The 22,024-nt window shown below is 38.6% G+C and overlaps 2 protein-coding genes across 2 annotated transcripts; both read right to left on the reverse strand.

Annotated features, from left to right (window-relative positions):
• Nucleotides 1-119: 119 nt before the first annotated feature.
• On the reverse strand, nt 120-5,508 carry layna (layilin a). The gene is made up of 8 exons (XM_006800013.3): nt 5,207-5,508; nt 5,048-5,068; nt 4,552-4,849; nt 3,168-3,325; nt 3,045-3,089; nt 2,909-2,968; nt 2,708-2,804; nt 120-1,010 (listed from the first exon to the last, which is right to left on the reverse strand). The coding sequence occupies exons 1-8, from the start codon at nt 5,280-5,282 to the stop codon at nt 290-292; spliced, it is 1,476 nt and encodes a 491-aa protein (XP_006800076.2). The 5' UTR covers nt 5,283-5,508; the 3' UTR covers nt 120-289.
• A 4,309-nt stretch (nt 5,509-9,817) lies between these two features.
• Nucleotides 9,818-20,664, reverse strand: LOC102790686 (complement factor B-like). Its single transcript, XM_006800014.3, has 18 exons — nt 20,526-20,664; nt 19,574-19,771; nt 19,304-19,489; nt 18,858-19,034; nt 18,433-18,519; nt 16,412-16,551; nt 15,485-15,629; nt 15,267-15,392; nt 14,934-15,032; nt 14,620-14,754; nt 12,917-13,029; nt 12,392-12,521; nt 12,129-12,267; nt 11,946-12,019; nt 11,115-11,215; nt 10,892-11,021; nt 10,721-10,770; nt 9,818-10,225 (listed from the first exon to the last, which is right to left on the reverse strand). The coding sequence occupies exons 1-18, from the start codon at nt 20,581-20,583 to the stop codon at nt 10,052-10,054; spliced, it is 2,262 nt and encodes a 753-aa protein (XP_006800077.2). The 5' UTR covers nt 20,584-20,664; the 3' UTR covers nt 9,818-10,051.
• Between the last annotated feature and the right edge of the window lie 1,360 nt (nt 20,665-22,024).

The raw sequence follows: 22,024 nt of genomic DNA on the forward strand, positions 1-22,024 counted from the left end.
ATCTGCATAAACAAAAATGGCTTATTTGCACCACCCGATTACTTTAGTATTCGTAGACAAAATTGTATTCATTTACCAAAAACTAATGCTACACAGTCTACCAGCAGGCTACAGGCTGAATTATTGGGCCAGCAATAAAATATAAATTATATATTTTTTCAACCTGATTTTCAGTCCTTTAAACATAACAGGCTAGAAACATTTAAAACCATGCACAGTCTTTAGCCACTCTCTCAGTATCATTCACTCATTCAGTGCTGTACACATAATAAAGGAGATTTTGAGGCGCTCAGTAGTTTTCCCTGTTGATCCATTCATGCTCGTTGAAGTATCTTCTTCCACTGTCCAAATTCAAGCCATTTCTGTAGCAATCCACATTTGCGTTGTAGGACTTTCGGTTTCCGTAGGTTCCGTAGGTTCCAAGGCTGGTTCGGTAAGTGTCTTCCTTTCCATTGGTGAAGTATGTCTGATACAGGTCAGCTTTTCGTGTGTAACCTCCAGGTCTTAGTTTGGGATCATAGAGGTCACTCCCTGCTGTGGTGCTGCCATCATACAGTCCGTGGTCCCTGTATAGGCTGCTGCCGAAATGCTCGCTCTTCGTTGTACGACGACCCAGACTCTTGTCGTAGAACTCTCTGTGACCCGTGCGACCCAAACTGCTGCCACTCACGTCCCTCTTCCCTGAGCGGCCCAAGCTGGTGTCGCAGAAGTCACTAGTGCCACGGCGCCCGAGGCTGAGGTCGTTGAGGTCAAAGTTTAGGAAACAGCTCTCTGCGCTTGCAAGTGTCACAAAGCCGCTCTCTGTGTCCCGGCCCCCCAGATTATCGTAGTCACCAGTTGGTGTATCAGGGGAGGGGCATAAAAAGGAGGTGTTCTTGGTCTGCGGGCGAGCTGACACGAGGTCGTCATCCTTCTGGGAACGAATGACGTTGTAGACATCAGTTGAAGTTGGGCTTGGGCACAGTCCTGGGTCTGTTTGACATACTTCGGATTTCTGCTGTTTCCTCCTCCTGTCACACAGAGAGAGAGGAGACACCAAACAAGACACCTTAAAACATTCACGCATACAAAAAACAACATGACTCACTCTGTCTATCTATCTCTCTATCTCTATCTCTCTCTCTCATATTATGGATTGTTACTGTGTGTTATGTCACCCCACATACATCATTGTGAATGCTGCCATAAATTAATATTGTGTATTAATCAACATTGAAAATACTCCTCCTCAGTGTACTTCAGTATGAGTCATGTCTATGAAAAACTGCAGATCTCAGCTGTGTTTAGAAATCTTTCAGACATTTTAATTAAAAAAAAAATTACCTTTTTAAACCATTTCGGATTTGTCAATCTATAGCGGACTAAGTGCTACTGATAGGGAAGAAAAGTGAGCATGTAATTGGAAGAAGAGCTCAAATAATGCTATAAAGAGGAAAACCTTTTTTTTTTTTATACCATTAGAGGTAGAAATAGGGAAAGTAGCATGGCAATTGTGGTTAGACGTTTAGATGCAGTCGTCATGGGCATGAATATCACAGTCATTTTGAGCTTTTAATGATTTCTTTAAACAGTTGTTTTCCAGAGTAAATATGATTGTACAGCATAAATCTTCAATAACGTTAAAGAACAATAATTGGGTGCACAAGTTTAAATTTATTTAGGATTTTCTCTAATCCACACAGGCTCAAATATATACATACACTTATTTAAATCTTTTAATAAGTTGTGCTGAAGTTGCTGAAGCACTACAGTGTCTTTTAACTTGACAAGGCCTCGCCTTGCCATCACCAGTGTGTGAATGTGTGTGTGAATGGGTGGATGACTGAATGTGTAAAGCACTTTGGGGTTCTTTGGGACCAGTAAAGCGCTATACAAATACAGACCATTTACCATTTTGTTAATGATCAGAACTGATTAAAACTGGTAGTTTCCTTTTCCAGCATATAAAGGATTTATTTAACAGCACTCACTGGATTGACCAATACTTAGAACAATAAGAATGTCCTAGGAACTCAGTGAATATCTGAGAAGGATGTTGGGAAGGTTACTTGGAGCAGATTTCAAGATCATCAGTTCAAACAAGTGTACACAAATACAAATTATTCTGATGTGCCATCACTTTGCCAAGGTCCAGTAGAAACTCAGATTTTTTAACCCAGATGAGAGGAAATTTGTTTAGGATTTTTAGGAAGAACCCAGAAAGCTTGAAGGATCAAACCTGCCATGAACTGAAACATGGACACAGTTGGGTGTCCCAACAGGCCAATGATCTCAAATATACTGAAAACTGAATTGGGAAACATTAATCTCCTCAAATGGTTAAATTTCCCTTAGCAAGTTACACTGCAACCAGATGCTTTTGGTAGACTTCAACAAGCTTCTGGTATTCCTCTGGCTGGATATTTGACCACTCTTCCTTTTAGAATTGGTAAAGTCAATTTAAATTGCTCAGTTTCCTGGCATGGACCAGCTCCATGAATTTTCAATATGGTTGAGGTTGGAACTTTGGAAAGGTCAAATACTAGTGGGGATGTATGAATAATTCTGGCCCTGTGTGGATTTAGAGAAAATCCCAAATAAATTCCACCTTTTGCTCCCAGTTACCATGAGATTCATGCCCACTGTGTGTTTATGTCACCATAACCGCATGACATTGCTGTCTTTAGTATTCTTGCATTTAGTATTTGCCTTTATTTTGGATCCTCACCGTCGGACAATCAGCTTGAAGCAGCAGACGCCTGTCACTGTCAGCAGCAGCAGTATGAGGGGAATGGTGGGAATGATGATGTAAACCAAATTCAGAACTAAATAAAAGACAGACAACAAAGATACAGATTTAGTAATTGTGGTGTAGGTCTAAATTTGTCCGATTTTTTTCACAAATGATTGAAATGTTTATCATAGTGACCTGTTTGGTTGTGGTTGTGATCATTTGGATTCCATGGCACCACGGGTGAAGGGAAGACATCTGTAATGAAAGCTATCAGTCTCTAAACATTCAAAATGTCAACATCAGCCTAAAAGCTAATATCTTTTTTTTTTACCTGTTTGAGTGGAGTTAGGTGAAGGAGAAGGATCCAGTGGCTCCTCTGGGAAGAAAAAAAAATGAATTCAGCAGTAACAACAATTTCAAGTCAAACAAAGATTAAATGACCTCTGAGTAATACCTGCAGTGTATTTGCAGATGAAGTTGTTCTTGGTTTCACAATTGTCGTCGTTCCACTGGAACATGTAGAGCCCTCCTATACCAGGAGGAGCGGACGGTTGGTGATACATTACAACGCACACCTCATAACCACACGATGGCTCATCCCAGTGCCAGTTCCTATACAGACGCACACAAAGCAACCACTGTCTCAAAGCTGCTTTAAAGCCGAAGTAGGCAACATATTTTTGGCATCACTGGAGAAAAAAAAAATCTATAATGACTTTTCAAGGTATTGTAAAGTAACGTGAGAGGTAACTACTGTCCCTTCGACCTCGTCGAGCTCTGCTGGCCCGCTGCTGATTATTTAACACCAAATATGAGCACATATGAGTATTATAACGAACAAAAATGAAATAAAACGTGACAAAGTGATAAAGCGACAAAGTGTTTGAAACCTGACTTTTTTAAAGATTGAGTAATGGATGCTTTAACTATCATTTTAATTACAAAAAATGAAATAAAAGATATTTTGGTGTTTTGCTTTTTAAGCTGTACACTATTTAAAGCTGGCATCAAAAGGTTTCAAGTTTAAAAAAAATTGTTGAATATGTTACAGCAAATCTTAATTGCAAGATTTTGTGCTGTACTACACTATAGACCTAAAAACAATATCAGTTGTACTGCAAAAAAGGGAGCATTTAACCTTTTTCATGTGAATCCTTGAAATAAAGATTTTTTGTCCTGTTTTTTTTTTTTTTTTTTCCTTTTTCTACCAAACTGGTTTTGACAACGACAAGGCCAATTATATTTATATAGCACATTTCATTACAGGTAAACTCACCAAGTTTAACACAAAAGTGAAAAGCATAAGTAGGTCTGGAATAACAAAAGGTAGCGTCTTTGAGCAGATCAGACAAACGAGAAAAACCTGTCTTCTCACACAGACTCTATAAAACGATGGACGCAGCCACTCAATCAGCTGATTAATGAAGTCGCGTTAAGAAGCCATGAGTGTTTGCACCACCACAATTTTTGGTCATTTAAATTCAAATGTACAGGGGAGATGCACACACTTATTCTCTAACGATGCAAACAACAAAAATAACAAACAAACGTAACACTATCTAAAACTGCCGATTTAGTCATGCATAAAGTATTTTCTGAGGACACAAAACCAGCTAGAGGCTGTTTACTCATAGATTTCTATGCAAGTATTAATAAGATGGTTCAACCCCTACACGCCGTTAAAAAGAATTCAGCTAAAATCTCTACAAGCTACATCCATCTTTTATACAGTCTATGTTTTCTCATCTGGTGGAAACAAACCAGGGGCAGTTTTTTGTTTTTTTTTTTACATCACAGCTTTAAAATTAACTTTTCACAAACTGACTCTCTGTTCCCACCTAAATGTGGACTTGCAACCATCCAGCCAGTAATACTGGGAAGAGCAGTCCAAGTTGCTATCCTCGCCTCCATGGTTTCGGCGGAGACCTATCCAGAAGTCTCCATCAGTTGGGCGGAGCTCTGTGATGAGCTGCTCTATGATCTTCTGCTCGGACTCAGACTCCACGCTCAGGAGCTGTCCCCCATCCCGTCTGCAGGCGCGTTCTGCCTCCACGAAGTTCAGCTTACGGCGGAGCTCGGAGAAGTAGGCCAGCTTATAGCACGGCTTCCCTTTTCCTGCCTTGCACACGCGCTGGCCTATGACACACACACACACACACCATTGTTCATGCTGGATATAAACTGAATTGGCTTCACATTTGCATTTACTAAATAGTCTGTAATACACCAACAAATAAATTACTTTGTAATAGTAAATATGGGAAAACTACAAAAATACACTTAGTTATACGTCTTTATAGAGTGTTTCAGTTTCAGTAGAAGTACAGTGCTTACCTCTGGCTTCAAATATATCTGCTTCAGGAGCCAAAAGTTCAGCACACAATCAGATTGTTTTGTATTCAGATATTCAGCACATGAGGAAGCAAAAATAGATCCACACTTAAATCAAGCAGACGTATCTTTGCAGCAATTTTGTGTGTGAGTGCGTCTTACCTGTTATGAGGCTTGTGGCTGTAGATGGATCAAAGCAGAAAAGCAGCAAGTGATAAAGGATTGTCCGCAGGTCCATCTTTGTTGTCTTTTCTCTAACCACAAAATCTTGTATTACAGTTTAGTCTTTTTCATTCTGCTGTCCATTCATGTGCCAGGTCATCAGAAGTGCTCACGTGAAAGCAGATAACGGCCACCTATACCAAAAGAGGTGAGCTTCAGCTTTAGGTGTAAGAAAAGGCTATAAAAAGAGGCTAAAATTAAAAAAATAAAGCTTGAGAAGTACGAGAGCGTCTCGGCTCCAGTTCTTTCTGCTGAAAAAGGGGAGTGTGTGAGACAGGAGGAGGAGGAGCAGGGAGAAGAGGAGGAAGGGCTGCATGTTTGGGAGGGGGCTGTAATCTGTTAAGAGCAGTCTTAATGATTGGGAGAAGAGGCTGCATCGATCGCAAGACATCTAATCATGCAAGTGCTTCTCATCGTAAATGCTGACAAGAGGCAGATTTCACTCCTTCCTTTATTACTTAAGCTTTGGATATTATCATTACAAAAGTGTTACATGAAAATGATCCCCTCTAACTCAATCAGGGATATTTTAAGATATTCTCTCAACATTCTTGCGGATTGTTTCTCGTTACAAAGCAAGACAGAGCCAAACACAGCAGACACGTACAACCAGCAGGCAAGCCCTACAACACATTTAGGCCGTTATTATTAAAATCTCTTTTATCAGGTCTTGTCTGTGTACTGGTGAGACTGAAGTGTACAGCTCAGGGAATATCAACAACCTCACGACTGTTTTCAAGATTTAATGAGGCATGGTAAGTAAGTCAACCCCACCCCCCAAATAACTCCTGTAATCATGAAGGAGTGTATCTTTCATGATAATTAAGACCATTTAATGTCTTTAAGTAGTCTTTTTTATTTTTAATAATAATGTAAGTTGGGGACTCAGGGAGTAGTTCTCTTTTCTGACAGTGATTTTACATATCAACAAAGAGCCAGCATTTCTGCAGCAGTGTGCATAGACTGTATGAACCAGGAAAGAAATAGGGACATAGAAAAAGTTTGGGCTGCTAAAGCCGACTAGCTAACACTTTAACTCCTCTAAAGTAAGATGCAACATGCAGTCCAGTGTGAAAACTAGCATCCTGTAACCACCACTGCTGTTATCTGCAGCCAAAGTGAGAGACAGAAGCCAACAAGGGGCTGTAGGTGTCTATTACAATCAAGCTCTGACTGGGCAGCGACTCTGTTTAATCAGAAAAAGCACTACGGGAGTCAAAGACCTTTGCCTGTCTGCTATTATGGAAGCTTTTTCCTTCATTGCAACTAAAAATGACATTTTTTGCCATGTGTAAGTAAAAGAATCTGGGTTATGATTTCAAAATTTTGACTTAATAATTTGATCAATTTTTTGGTCATTTTCATGTGTGTCATCTTCACCGTTTTGGTGAAGATCATAACTTTTGGTGGGTCTGTGATATCTTTTCTTCCTCCTCCATCTGTCTTTAATGGTCTTGAATTTAGTAATTAAAAGGCTTCATGCTGCCTGGTTATAAGTAGCTTGCTGCCTAGAGGCGTAGCTTTGTAAATGTTTTAGTGTTAAAAGTATTTTTGTATCACAAATTGTTGTGCGTTGTGATGATTTCCCTGCTTAAGACAGTGTGGGTTGTAAACTGGTGTGTTATATGAATTGTTCATGCACTACTTTGACATGGTCCCCCATGTCAAATTCTCAGTGCAGCACTCATTTTGAATAGTTATATATATTTTACTCACTAAAGAGATAAGGGATTGTAGCTGCTTTCAGTGCCAGCTCTCTGTACACACTGTTATTCTGATCTACAACAGTGCATGCATATTTACCTTGTTAGCTCATGTCTCACCACTCCTCCCTTTTCAAAGTGGAATAACTTTGTTTTGAAAAACAAAAACAAAAACAAGTTCATAATCTTAAACTTCAGATTAGTTTCAAGTAGTCCAAAACCACTGGGTGATGTCACAGTGATTATGTCCATCTTTTGAATACAGATTGTGGTTTCTAGCCCAGGAATTTTAAAGGTGCTAGTAGGTAAATTGCTACATGGCCAGAGACCCACTAGCTATTTGTTGCTGTTTCCAGTTACAGACAGGAAACCTGCAGATAACAAGACTGGTAGAAAAAAAAACAACTTTGTAGACAAGCTCAATTGCAGAGGCATTAGCATGTCAAATTACTGAGACGCAGTTTTACCGCTGCAGTTTTATATTCAGTCAGCAGGATGAACTGAAGCCAAGGATGCATGTGCACGTGACCCGCTTTTCAGAGCACAAATGGAGGAAAAGTGTATGTATGCAGTTCTTAATGGTAGTAATTTCTGAAATGGCCCATAAGGTTGATTTAAGGCTCGCAGAGAGACAGATCAGCCAGAGTTTAAACAGCAGGATGCTTCATCAGGAATATATTGTGTGTGCTAGCTTTGAATAAGGAGCCAGGGCGGGGGCAGCGGGGCCGCTCTGAAAATACTGTCCTCATGCATGCTGCGCTATCTAAACACAGCTAATCAGTTTAGGTGTAGACTGATTTCAGTCAGGGGCTCAGCTTTGTATAAACTGAAGGAGGAGTACGAGACGTTTGCATTACCCTGCGCTCTGAACGATAAAAGAGAAGACAGAGGGGTTATAGGGTCCTCAAGAGGGATTCAATAAGGAATGGGCCTTGGTTTAAATTTCCTTCTTGTTTATAGCATCTGAGACCAGAAGAGGGTTTCATTAAATTAAGCCTCTCTTCCTCAATCTTCCTCTCACATATTCCCTCTTTCTCTGCCTCCACCCTCTCTACCATTTAGTTAAAGGGAAACCAGATGAATATTCCCATGGGAAGCCAGTGCATCACTAACGCAAAGCACCACCACACATGTGTAGACACTCCCCCTCATAAAGAAGCCTAGCATTAATGTTGAAAATGTACCTCTGTTCTGTGATGTTGAAGCCAATATGCATTAGCAGAGAGAACTGCTAAACGCACATTTCACTGAGACAAAGCCACGTAATTAAAATAACATGATTTGAAGCCATAAACTGGCTCTGACCACAACAAATCATTCGTAATGTAATGAGCTTGTTTGTTTGCGGGCTGTAAAAATACGACGACTGTCAAACTCAGTTAATTCCAGTCTTTAAGCAGGAAAGAGAAAGAAAAAACTTAATTACATGCTACAAAAGAACTCAACTTTCCACTAAATTCAATTTGGCTTATCAGAGGTTGGCACGCTGCCCACACCAAGTGTCCGCATTGCGTACGCCCGCACAGAGAGCTGGAAATGGGCCCTGAGTCACTGACCTGAGGGGAGCCGGACGGCTCTATCAGCAGAGCTGAGTGTCCATAAAAGAGTTTTGATGAAACCTTTTAAATAGCTGAAGTAATTCTTTTAGTCATTCATTTTGTTAATCTAGTTTTGGAAATGGGTTTGAGGGAAGGAAAGCACTACCATTAACCAAACTGTGTGCTAGCTTTGTGATAGATCTCTGTCCATATCTACAAAGAAACAAAAAGCATCCTGCTTATTTAAAAAAGGGCTCTCTGTTATTTTATTACCAAGCAGCATCACCGTGTATACGCTATCCTTCTTATTATTGTGGCTTTCTAGACAGAGCGTTACAGTTCAGGCGGGATTTAAAGGTTTGTCAGGGATAATTTTATTATCATGCTAATTTGTACAGAGGCCCTGCGATCTGTATCACACATTATGTCAGTTTTGGGGAAATGTTGAGCTTTGGAGGTGCAAAAATGTTTTTGCAGATATGCTGTATACACATAGTTTTCAGTCTGAATAAAAACCTTAGGATTTCAAGCTGTTTACATGGGATGTGTCAAAGATCATGCGATCATGGCATCTGTTTGGAAAATGATAGAAAATTTTGACATCTATGCTGTTGTCATTAAGTTGTTTTTAATTCTTTCAAAAAAGGACCAGGTATGTCTGTTTGCAGGTGTGTGTGTGACACTCCACTGACATTATATTTGATATTGCAGAAATGTTGTGTCCTAATTTTGTCTGTATTCTGTCTGTGTATGTGTGTGTGTGAAATGGATTGCAAGGCACTTTTTAGTTTTGCCGATTGAATTCATAACATTTGCATCAGTGGGACTGCATGAGGTTAATGTGTCCGTGTATATAAAGATCAACCCAATCACTAACAATGCAGCCACTTAAGTGTTTGAAACTAGAAATTAAAACCATAACAAATGCATTTCTGCACTTTTCAATGGAGTTACCTTCCACAGCAGGAAGCGCCCATATAAAAACTATCTATACACAGTCACATTACACAGCAGCTCCCATTCCTCATTAATCCCAGCCGCTCTCCTGGTATCCATACTGCAATGCCCATCTGCTGTATTAGTGAAGATTCTCTTATCGACCCTTTTGTAAAGAGGGACGTGTTCATGAACTGTGACCTGGGTCTGTAACGTTTACAGAAGCTAAAGTCTGTTTGTTAGTTTGTTTTGGCAGGTTGTGAACTATGTGCGTCTAATAAAATGTTCATTTCTTTCCTGCAAACGGTCATATCTTTTACCCTGATCGAACTGATCTTGAATGAGCTTCTGTTCAAAACATAGCAAAGCACAGCTCAAACCTCCATTATTGGTTTTATTTCAGAAAATTCTGAGTAAAAAAGTGAAAACAGACTTTGTGAAAGTCTGTTTTCACTGTGAATTTACAGTGTGACAAAATGAATAAATGAATGATTCAGTGGGTTCAATCACATGTTCTTCAATTAGAAAAATAAACCAAGGCAGTGTTTTAAACAGAGCACACATTGTATAAGAGAAATCCCAAAATGAATTGCAGCATGTCAAAGAGGTTAATTTTCCAAAAACTCAAGTGGTGCATAGTCCATGTCTTGATTTCCAAGTACACTCTTGAGGAAAGGGACAACTCTGAAGAGATTAATGTGAAAGTCTCTGGAATTTGACGTTGATTCTTTAAGACCACCGGCTGTGCACACTTTCTGGCTTCCCCAGCTGACCAATGCGACCTGTCAGAAAAACAAAACAAAAAAACAATTGGTTATTTAAAAAAGAATGTACAAGGTAAAATGACATGAACTTATTTTCTTAGTGAATTTATTCCCTAATGTTATACTTGGTTGTGATGTACAAAACAAAGTAGCTGATTTAGATTTCACTGATTTGCCCTCACATGTAAGATAGCCTTAGGGAGCGGTCGTACACGACTTATCGCTTTACTATTTCTGCTTTCTCCTTGACAATCACGGGGTTGAGTCCTGCAAATTTGTCTCCCGGAACTGTCAACTCACCAATGTGTTACCACTCACGCCACCAAACCAAGGAAATCTTTGCTCATTACCTGCTCTTCTTGCTAAAATTGTTGTTTGGATGTCTGCCTGTTCAGAATAGGACTTTGGCACGGAATGTCAGCCAAATTTAAAATGTGTGTTTTTTCTGTTTGTAATGGCTCTGCAGCAGAACCTTTTGAGTGCAGTGGTTGCGCCGTGTATATTGCAGCCTACCTGTATTGTGCGATATTGAAAGTTTTTATACACAGCACCTCCAGAGTCACCTGTGCCAATGAATAGAAACACACAGAGATACAAAAAAACAGAAAACAAAGTCCGAGTCACTCATCTGCACCACTGTCACTGTATTGGAGTATAAAATTTGATATAAAATTAGGAACTTACCGGTACATGCAATATGATCTCTGAAAGGTTCCCGACCACCAGTGCATATGAAGTTATCCGTCACAGCATCTCTCAGTGTATCAGCAGTTATGCCCTCTACACCTACTGCATGTTTGATGCATTCATATCTCTACATCGGAGAGGTTTTAGGAGAAGAATAAGGAACCTGTGCTTACATACCCAAAGACACATGCACAACACAGCTCACAAGTGTAAAACTTACATTATCACCAAGCTTAGCATGGACATCTTTCAGGTCCACTACATTTTGTGTCTTTGTCAGGAAATTCAGTCTTTCGAGGTGATTTTTTAACAGAAGTCTCTCTGTAGATAACAGGGAGAAAGAAGAATACAGGTGAGCCACTCTGCAACCCGTTCCATCAGTTTTTAACTTTTTTTTTTTTTAACAAAGCACACCTATTCACAGTGTATACCCAACAAAAGACCAAGCTTTCTGATGAAACAGGGGGAAAAGCTAAAAAGCAATAAAGAACCATCAGACAGGGAGCCAATGCACACCAGACACATAAGTAGTAATTAGGGGAGAAAAAAAAACCAAGCAGCAGCACGAAGAATAAGAATAATGGAAATGTGTAGCAAACATCTGCGTGTCAGTGAAAATTTGCAAAGTGAGTCCCTAAACACTGGATCACTTTGTCTGCTGCATCCTGCATCTAAACGCTGGTCACGAGATACACATTTTTTTCCTTGTGGGGAACACAAGAAAAACAGTGGTTGGACACTGCAGCACAACTGTGTGTGATAAACTTGCGATCTTGCTGCCTTTCCAATGGTTGCTTCTAAAACTGGACCAGGTCTGCAACCACGTGCAGTCCAGTTATCCACTTTTCCTGTTAGGGTTTTGCTTATTTCAGCAAGACATTGACAAAGCTAATTTTACAAATATATAAGGACAGTGTGGCTCTGAGCTCAATAACTCATAGTCTGTTTAGGCAACATCACCCAGCTCTACATAAAATTCTATATCTTTTGTTGTTTTTACAGACTTGGCTCTATGATGAAGCTATACAGCATACAGACAAAGTTATCACACCTTGTGACTGGCAGCTCTGGTCCACCAAATGTAGAGCAGCATTGGTCTCCAGGGTGCAAGGTATGCAAATGGGCCTGAAAAAATGTATTATTTCAAACATTCCAAACATTAAAAAGTGTTTTATCAATAATCAGTAAATCAGTACAGTACAAACAGAATAATTTGCATAGCCTAATTTCTTACCTCACTTCATTGGATATGACAACATATTTTTCCAGTTGGATCAGAGCCACATCGAAGTCATAAAACTCATTAATGCCTTTATCCTTTTTGGCAGTAACATTGTAGAGTGGATGATAAAATAAAGTTTTTGCTTTTTTAACTGAAAAAAAAAATCAGTTGTATTATTGTTAATATCAAAAAAAATCAATAAGATTAGACATATTTATCTATAGCAAATTTATAAAACAGGGTATCATGCTATCTTTAGATAAAGTTTTCATTACTTTTGTTATCTCCATCATCAATTTCAACAGTGACTTTTTCAGGCAAAAAACCATACACGCAGTGAGCGGCAGTCAGGACGAACTCAGGCGTCACCAGAGAGCCCATACATTTCTTCGAGTGACCGTCAGCCTTAAATTTGAAATAAAAACAATCATATACTTAGACTGCTTCATGCACTGAAGCAAGACACGCTTAATTTAGATAATTAATCTACTATGTAAAACATCTGGTAGGGAGAACATAGCAACGTGGTAGATGATTCTGATGTCTGTTCACCTAAAAATAAAAATTCACTAAATCAATGAGTTTTTGCAGGGGCGTAATTTCCAGGGGGGTTATGGGAATTTACTCAGATTTATTTATTTAAATCTGAGTAAATCAGACACCACCCCCCCCCCCACCCCCCCACCCCCCCACCCCCCCTCTAATGTTCAGCACAAAGTTGTAGCAAACATGTAAAGATAGAGATTTATATATTCAGTCGCATTACTCTACTGGTTTAAATGGAACAGCGAAACTTTCACCTGAGTAGAAATAAACGCCATCCATGGATACATTTTCCTCTTCAGCTCATTGCGGGTATCCTTGCGGGTATACTCTTTGTGAAGTCCACAGAGACCCTTGACTTCATCTTCATCTGCATGAAAACAATAAATGAATGATCATTAAAAATGGAAAATCCAGTGTTGTTCATGTAGGTAGCAGAAGACAAGGAATCCATTATTTTTTGTCATGTGTTCATCAATTAAATTTCTTTGGCAGCTTTTAGCACAGAAGAGAAGGGGCACTTAGCTTACCATTTAAAATAGTCAGGGAGATGGGGCGAGTAATCGCGGTAATCACTGAGGCAGGAAACAGCTGATCTTTTTGTTACAGGTAAAATGATAAAGGACGTGAGGCAGACAGGGACTGTGGCCTGCTGCACAGACAGGTTGCATAAGCATACAACATGGATGTAGCCTCCAGATCGGAAAAATGAATTTCAAAGTGCCAATTCAGAAGTACTTTAAGCCTAAATTCTATTAGACGGCCACCAGATTGGGGTAATTGTGGTGCTGTAGAAGTTTACAGGGGAAAAGGCTTTTTGTCTTGATCTCTGTAATTTATTATTGAAATATTAAGTATGTTTAAAAAGAACAAACAAACAAAAAAACAATGCGTGTGCGAGTTCCCATTCAGACCTGCCCCTCCAGTCCCCAAAATCAACATCTTAGCTGCAAGATGCAAAAAGCCAGTGGTTGACACCACGATAGTTACATTAATCATCTGGTCATAGGTTGCTTATGGTCATGGACTCACATATGACTGCATGTAAAACTGCACGTAGCTTCTGTGAGTGACATGAAGCAACTTGGATTTTTTCATTGGTCAGCAGCTTGCCTGTATGGAAGGGAATGGGAAAAATTCCCCAGGCTTTGTATTTTCTAATGTGTTTGTTTGTAATTCAGTTTAATTTCTAAGTCCTTAAATCTGAAATAATTAAAGTTTAATGTCTGTTTACGTAGTGGGTTTGCTTTCATTTTAGTTTTTATGTTGTGGAGAGCATTTGTTAACTATAATAACTGTGCTTGCATATGTAAGCACAGTAAGCCCATTCCTAATATGCTCACAGGTCCTCATTTTAAAGTCTTCTTGAATACAACATCATCTATATTTTGTAAAATACAGTCCACATTAACACTGCAGCTCAATGAGTGTGCAGTTTCACAGTAAGATGTTTTTTTCATGACTGTTATCATTATTTTCTTATTGAAGTTTTTAAAATTTCATTTTCATCTGTTCTGCAAAGCACTTTGCAATTTTGTTCAATTCTAAATTGGTTTTATAAATTATTATCATCAGTACTGCTGTTGTTAGTAGTAGTTGGTAGCAGCAGCAGTGAAGACTGAAGTTGAACAATGAACATTAGGCTGCATTCAGTTTGGATTTCAGTATCGCAAACCCTTTGCATTACATTAAACTGCATTACACAGGTCCAGCGGGATACATGATCATATTTCTATCACGGCTACATCACTGGTGTCAGGCTAGATAAAGAGTAATCGCTCTGATCTCAGGTACTTTAGGAAACGAGAGAACCAAGCAGGCCTCCAGTTATGATCATTTGTCTCCCTTGTGTTTATTAGTGCTGGATGATGAATGCTGGAGTGAATGCAAACACACAAATACACACACAGCTGAACTACAAACAGATGGACGTTCATGCTTCACTTCAAACACAACTTACTGATCATTTCATCAAAAGTGTCTTGTAGTTTTTCTAAGTCCTTAACTCTGAAATAATGGGTTCCTCCAGTTCCTGCTGTGAGGGGCATTAGGTCATCATCAAAGATGTCATCTCCAATGGCAAAGATATAAATGTCTGTAGCAGAATGAAGCATAACATGTTTATTTATATACAATATATACAGAATGCTATTGAGCGAGCATCGAACAAGAAACTGTTGTGTATCAATAAAATGTTACTGTAAAGAAGGATCAAGGTTGAATGATTACACTGTATAAAAATAGAAACATGCACAAATTGGATGGAAAACTCACCAAGATAGTCGTCTCTGGATCCATCTGCCAGGTTCAAATACGCTGAGTTTTTTATTTTTGCTACAGTGGGTTCTGGTGAACCGCCCATGTTATAAGCCCCTGTTGTGAAAAACAATGACAAAACCTTTTTTAAAAAAACTGTGATAACTATTTTTGATAGAAATGAATAAAAAACTTTTGCCTTTTGTTCTGTGATTGATGAATCTTTCCAGTGGCAAAACCGATATTTTTAGACATTATTAGAGCCAAAAAAAACCCCCATATTGTGATAACATGAAGTTAACGAGCATTTCTTATTGTTGACGGCAGAGTTAATCAAGAGGCTGGAAATACCATCTGTAAAAACGATGATGACGTGACGATGCTCCTCAAAATTCTCTCCAGCTCGAATCTTTATAAGAGCCATTTTCTCCAAGAATTCCTCAAAGACAAGGTTCAGATTTGTTCCCGTGTTTCTGTCTTTGAGCAGGAAGAAGCACAAAACGCACATTCCATAACTTATTGTTAGAAACAAACTAACACAGTACAATAGCAATACGCGCTTTACTCACCACCAACATCAAATTCTTTTAATTTAGTTTTGACATCTGATAGTTTGGCAGTGCCGTCCATAAAGTCAATAATGTTGACAATTTCATAGAGTTCAGAGGAGAAAAAGATGATTTCGTAGTTTGGGGTCACGGTAAAGGAGGAAATCTGTTGATACATAAAGGAAATCGGTTACATAAAAGGTTGTTGATCGCATATGAATTTCTGTCACGCCATTGTGAACACGTGTAAACTTAATGCAACACCTCCTTACATTTCAGATTGCTTATGTTTGTTATTTTGTTTAGTAATTGGTCCATAAATCAGCAGCTAGCGTATCCTGTGCTGAACATTGACAACCAGCCAAAGGACTCATGCCAAGAAGCATCAGTCACGGTTATGAATTGTAATACATAATGAAATTTACTTCTAATGGGCCGTTGCGGTGGCAGCCAGATTGGATGAGATTTAGTGTGTACGTTATGTGTACATCATGGAAGATGCACTCCTTAAAGTGTGTCAGAGTAAAAAGCTTCACACTCACGTACCCCCGTGGGGCCACGTGTCACATATAAAGGCAGAAATAAACCAGTGACACATGAATAATTAAACTGCAGCCTGTCATTTTATCAAATATCTGATCAAATGTTCTAAAGACTCAGCGAATATGTTGCCAGCATCCTTCAACAGCAGCCTGTAGCTTCACCCTATGCACACCGTTAGACCTCCAAACTGAGCCTGCAATTTGCAAAGCAATCCTAATATAACTCCAGTCCAAGCCCAATGTTGCTGACTGTTTGCAAAATCTGCACGCTATAGCACAAAGAGAGTTTTGTAGCAGCATAAAAAACAAAAAGCTTCCAGTAAAATATGCTTTCATATCATTTTGGAAAACTCTACTTTTGACTTTTTTTTCTCAATCTTTAAAAGAAAAGCTGTTTGTTTCTCACCGTTGTGATGAGTTTCACGACAGCGTCTCTGGATTTATTGACATAATCATTGCTGATGCTGTCAGAAATATCCACACCAATGTAGATGTTAAGTGTGCCATTTTTTGAAATCCTGATTTTTCTCCCCTCCTGTGTTTCATCTGAATGACAAAAGATACTGTCAGCTTACACATCACAAACAAAAGTCTGAATAAAGACCGTCATTGTTAAATTATTATACAGATAGCAACTCTGTTACACTATATGTTTGCATATTTTGTTGGACTGAATTAACAATAAAGAAGCATGCATTATTATGCTATGATTAATTCTCTCATAACACCCCCAGTCATTGCCACAAGTAGTTTTATTGTTATTTAAATATGCCTAAACAGCAAAACGCACCCATCACTTTATTAGATACACTTGCTCAACTGCTCATTAAAGCAAAAATCGAATCTAATGCCGATGTGGTCAAGACGACCCACTGAAGTTCAAACCGAGCATCAGACTGAAGAAAGGTGACTGAGTAGATCAGAAACTGCTGACCAACTGGGATTTTCTCGCACAACCATTCCTAGAATATGCATAGAAAAAACTACCTATCCAGAGGTCAGAGGAAATAGAGGAATGGCCAGACTTCTTTGAGCTGATAGGAAGCCAACAGTAACTCAGATAGCCACTTGTCACAACCAGAGGTAGCATAAGTACCCATATTTATACTTAAGTTGAAGAACAGATATTTGTGTTAAAATACTCTGGTAAAAGTTAAAGTACTGAATCAACTTTTTTACGCAAGTAAAAATGAAAAACTAAAGCTTTCATCAGATATGTAAAACACAAGTAGAGAAAAAGTAGAACTTTTATTTTTAAAAAAAGCTCTATTTTTTTTTGTTACCTGTGTGTTAGAGGGTCACTTTGCCTTCACACCTAAACTGGAAAATTTGTACAGGGTGTGGTAACCCTAAGATCGGTTGTATTGACTCAGCATGGGGAAAAAATAACCTCAGCATAATTTTTATTGTGAGTTGTAGATTTTCTTGGTGTACAAGCTGCGATCAGCTGACTTGCTGCTTCTTCTCTGAGGTTTATGCTGTTCGTGGATTTACAAAACTGAGTTCAATGAGATGTAAGCAGATGTTTCACAAACATGGCTGATTTCCAATATAAAGTTGATATAAAGGCCAAATTCAGGCAATGAATCTCAGCATCAAATTCAGCTTTGCTGCTCTTGATGTAACCTGACTCTGACAGTAGTATCTGTGACACCAAGAAGAAGTTGCCAGAAAAATAAATACTTGAGTAAAGTAAAACCTGAAATTCTACTTTAGTACATCTCCCACCTCTGGTTACAACAAAAGTATGCAGGAGAGCATCTCTGAATGCCTGAAACATCACACTTTGAAGCAGATGGACCGCACCAGCAGAAGACCACTCTGGCTTTCACTGCTGTCAGCTAAGAGCAGGAGTCCGAGACTACAATTCATACAGGCTCACAAAAAATGGACAACAGAAGATTTGAAAAATGTTGCCTGGTTCTATGAGTCTTGATTTCTGCTGCAACATTCAGATTGTAGTGCAAAGACATTCATGATACGTAAACAACTCAATGAAAGCACGAGCAATTCACCCTGCTGGTGGTCGTCCAATGATGTGGGATGGTTTTCTTGACCAATTTTGGGCCAAACAGAACACATTTTAATACCACTGCCTAAGTATTGTGCTTCGCAGCAGACATGGTAACTTCGCAAGGGTACCCATCTACTGAGGTCTCAAATCCCAAATCATCTCAAGCTGGTTTCTCAAAGATTTCAACAAATTAACTCAAATGGTCTCCAGCCATCAGATATCAACCCAACAGAACACATTTGGGGATGATTCACATCTGAAGCCAACAAATGTGCGTTTCGCTGTCATGTGAATATAGACCAAAATCTCTGCTGAACGTTTGATACCCTGTACCTGGGCTCCAGAATGGTACTAGCAAGATGTAGCTAATATAGTGTCCAGTGAGAGTATATACTTGTTGATCAATAACTTACCTGTGGACTCTAAAGTGGTCAGGCTCTCTTTAATTGAATTGCCAAATGCCTTTGAAACCTCCAGTGGTGTGTCGAAGGTGTGTTTATCTGCAAGGAATACATATGTGATATATAACAATTATACTAAAGAAAGACCTTATAACAAGGTGACTCTCAGGAGTTTCAAGAAACATTTATAGATGAGAAGCTGGTGAGGGATCTTATGCTTGTCACTGCACACGTGATATTTAGATGGTCAGTACACATCTGCAGATCCTATTTGCTTAACCAGTGACTAAGTCACAGCAGGACGTGATCCCACACTGGCTTCCCACCATTAAGGCCTCCAAAGGGGAAACAGTATATATCATACAACCAGAACATTTAAAAGAGCAAAGAGTGGCTAAGATGATGGCACAGAGTGTAAACAGTATGTGTTTGCTTACAGTAGCATGCAGGCTCATTGCCAGTCCACTGGCTGTTCTCCTGACACACTCGTTCACTGGAGCCCACCAAAAACAGGTTTCCATTGCAGGTGTATCTCACCGTGTCATCAATTCCAAAAATATTCCCCACTCTTGAGGCACCAGGTGGGATACCGGGATTAGCACAATGATCCCCAGCTTTGGTAAGAAAAAACCCCAATGTTAAAAACACAATGGAAGGCCTGAATGCAAGCACCTACTCAAGAAAAGACCGTCATGGGGTTACAAAAAAAACTTACATTCATCATACTGTGTGTTTTAACAGCTGTCAAATCTAAAGGTATAAAATGTCAATTTCAGTCTGTCTAAAAATACATAATAAATTGTATTTTTTTAAATACGAGAATGAAATCTAGAAAGCTGGAACAGCAATGATCAAGTTTTAATCATTGCTGTTCGGGACTCACAGTCACGGCTGCAGATTGGAGTGGAGCCGCTCCACTTCCCATTTTTTAAGCACACGCGTGTGGCTGAGCCTCGCATTTTGTATCCAGAGTAGCACTCATACGTGGTCTCGTTGTCCACATAGTACCTCTCCTCAGGGGGGGAGACATTTCCGTACTCCAGCACATTGGGGTCTGGGCATTCAATCACTGTGAAACAAAACAAAAGCACCCTCAATTACTATGTTGTTATCAGGCAGTGTGAGGCAAGGGAGAAACATCTTTGCCACTCACGCCTGCATCTCTGGCTTTTGGGTTTTGGTCTCCAGGAGTTATTAGCCTGACATAAGCGGGTTATTGCTGGGTATGGATAGTAGCCCTCGGGACAATGGTATACCAAGATGCTGCCTCTCTCCAGGTTGTTACTCAGTGTGTAATTCCCTCCTTGCATTTGCAAATTACTCTCAGGGCAATCACATCGAACACCAGCTCCTGAAAAAAAAATGTCCACAGATCTCAGAGGCTACAATTTAAGTATATCATACACTTACATACGTACCATTACACAATTACTAAAGTAGTGTAAAATTGAAGATTTGCCTTTTTTAAAGTACACAGTATGCAATGAATAAACGTTCTTTTACTAAAATCACCAGGTTAGTGATCTTATCATCAAAAAGTATTTATACATTGTTTTACTTACCTTTGCGAAGTATTGTTTGTATTACAAGAATTTAAATTGTTATGTTTTAATGTGTAAAAAAAAATGCAAAAAGTTAGATATTTTATATTTAACACAACATTATTTCTTTATTTCCATAAATAGATGATGAACAAAATTTAGAACAGACTTACATTTTCTGAAAAAAAAAAATCTTTAAAATTCACTATAATGTTCACATTTGATGATGTTGCTACTTGATAATGATTTTATTTTATTTTTTTTATTCTTGGCAATATAACTACCTCAAATTAAGAACATAACATAGTTTTAAGAACATAAAACTATTGTACCTCAAGAAAAGTAAGCATAGAAGTCTCTAAAACCTGATGGATAGAAGGACGTTTGTGAAATATTCAGTTATATATTAGTTAATAAATAAATATATTTGAATATTTATCAGTTTTTATATCTATGTTATGAATACTAAACCTTATACAATGCATAAACCTAAATAAACAACAAACACATTACTGGAAATTCAAAATTGTATATAACTTTTTATCTAAAATAAAAGTATCTTACCCATCCAAAGTGCACATAAAAGCGCTGCAAGCCAACTCCAGTGGATTGAAAATCCCATCTTGAAGTTAAACTGGGGGACAGTTTAAAAATGAGAGTATATTGCAGAAGTGGCTGATTTATTTCAGAATAGAGAGTGATGTTTAAACTGGGAGTGGACAAAGACCATCCTGGTACTTATTAACTTTATGACCCGTAAAAGAGGATCAATACATGTTTATCACAGAAAACACTCAAACAATTTCCACATTTACATAAATCCCTCTCAACTGATAACTTATTTAGAATCACGCAAAGATCTCTTATCTAATATATCACTTACAATGTGAGCTAGGACGCTATTTACAGTAGTTATTATTTGTAAACTTCGCTTTACTTTTATTACGTGCTGATGCCAGCATCTCAGTTAAATACATAAATAAATACAACCAGTAGCAAAACATTTACCAAACTGATTAGGTTCATTAGTAATAAGATTTGCTATACAAAGAGTCTGCATCTTTCAGCAATAAGAATGAAGATCACTTCATCACTTTGGGAAAGACTACGTGGAAAACCGACAAATTCAGAGTACACAAGGCACGAGGCCAAGAACTGATCCCGAATGCCCCCAATCTCCAGCTGGTCCTCCATTAAAGACACACTTGACACTTTACTAGGAATATTTTGCAGTCTTTTTTCTTGATATCTTTTTTTCAGGGAAGACTTTGCTCATGTTATGAAAAAGATGCCAAACTATGTGATGTTGTTGTTATAACACTATGTTGTGTTATAACACCTGGTTGGTGCAGTAAGAAGTGACAAACAGAAAGCAGCTGAGCAGCTGAACTGCTGTATTAAGCAATTATCTTTCACTTAAAACAAAAGGTGAAGCACTACAGTAACAAAAGTGCTCTTGACTCAGATTTTTTGATTTTTTGATGTACTGTTTTCATTTATTCAATTGTTTATATATGAAATAGTTAAATGCATCAACTACAAATGTAGGTTGCATGGTTTGTGTTGTGTGTCCTGACCTTAACTAAGTTTTTTATTGGATCCAAGATTTCCCGTTATGTGTACACATGCTGTCACATGTTACACAAAAAACAAAGTCATTGTGAAACCAAGACAAAGTACAAACATTCGCTTCATCATTTCCCAAAAGCACCAGGCTTGCTTGTTGACACATTGATTCAAGTATTGATTAAACACTCCGTCATGCCTCAAGCTCTCTCTGGCTTTGAGTTTGTTTTATGAAAAACATTTAAGAAATTATGTTTTGAAAATGTGATTTTTTTTGTCTTCTTTTTAATTTACATGCCACACAGACTAACTGGGCAGTTTTACAGTGTGAATACTGGACACATCAGTTCCTCCAGGGAATAAACCCTGAGGCACTATTATTTTCCCTTTAGTGCCCTCAATTTGAAAAGCCTTAGTTCTGTAAGGGCCTTCAGAAATGACAGTATCTGCAGGAGCTTCCAGCTGAAGCTTCACACTTTCAGACACCTGAAAGTGGT

Source organism: Neolamprologus brichardi, chromosome 10 (assembly GCF_056152115.1).
Source record: "Neolamprologus brichardi isolate AB-2024 chromosome 10, ASM5615211v1, whole genome shotgun sequence".
In the NCBI taxonomy this organism is placed as follows: Eukaryota; Metazoa; Chordata; class Actinopteri; order Cichliformes; family Cichlidae; genus Neolamprologus; species Neolamprologus brichardi.

What these genes read in the sequence shown, in the direction of transcription:
- layna (XM_006800013.3), bottom strand. Translation starts at nt 5,282, where the DNA reads ATGGACCTGCGGACAATCCTTTATCACTTGCTGCTTTTCTGCTTTGAT. An exon ending in AGATATATTTGAAGCCAGAG is followed by an intron (nt 4,850 to 5,047) that starts GTAAGCACTGTA and finishes TGTGTGTCATAG; the next exon opens with GCCAGCGCGTGTGCAAGGCA. An exon ending in CATCTGCAAATACACTGCAG is followed by an intron (nt 3,090 to 3,167) that starts GTATTACTCAGA and finishes TTTTCTTCCCAG; the next exon opens with AGGAGCCACTGGATCCTTCT.
- LOC102790686 (XM_006800014.3), bottom strand. Translation starts at nt 20,583, where the DNA reads ATGGGATTTTCAATCCACTGGAGTTGGCTTGCAGCGCTTTTATGTGCA. An exon ending in CAAAAGCCAGAGATGCAGGC is followed by an intron (nt 19,490 to 19,573) that starts GTGAGTGGCAAA and finishes TTTGTTTCACAG; the next exon opens with TGATTGAATGCCCAGACCCC. An exon ending in TGATGATGGAGATAACAAAA is followed by an intron (nt 12,268 to 12,391) that starts GTAATGAAAACT and finishes TTTTTTTTTCAG; the next exon opens with TTAAAAAAGCAAAAACTTTA.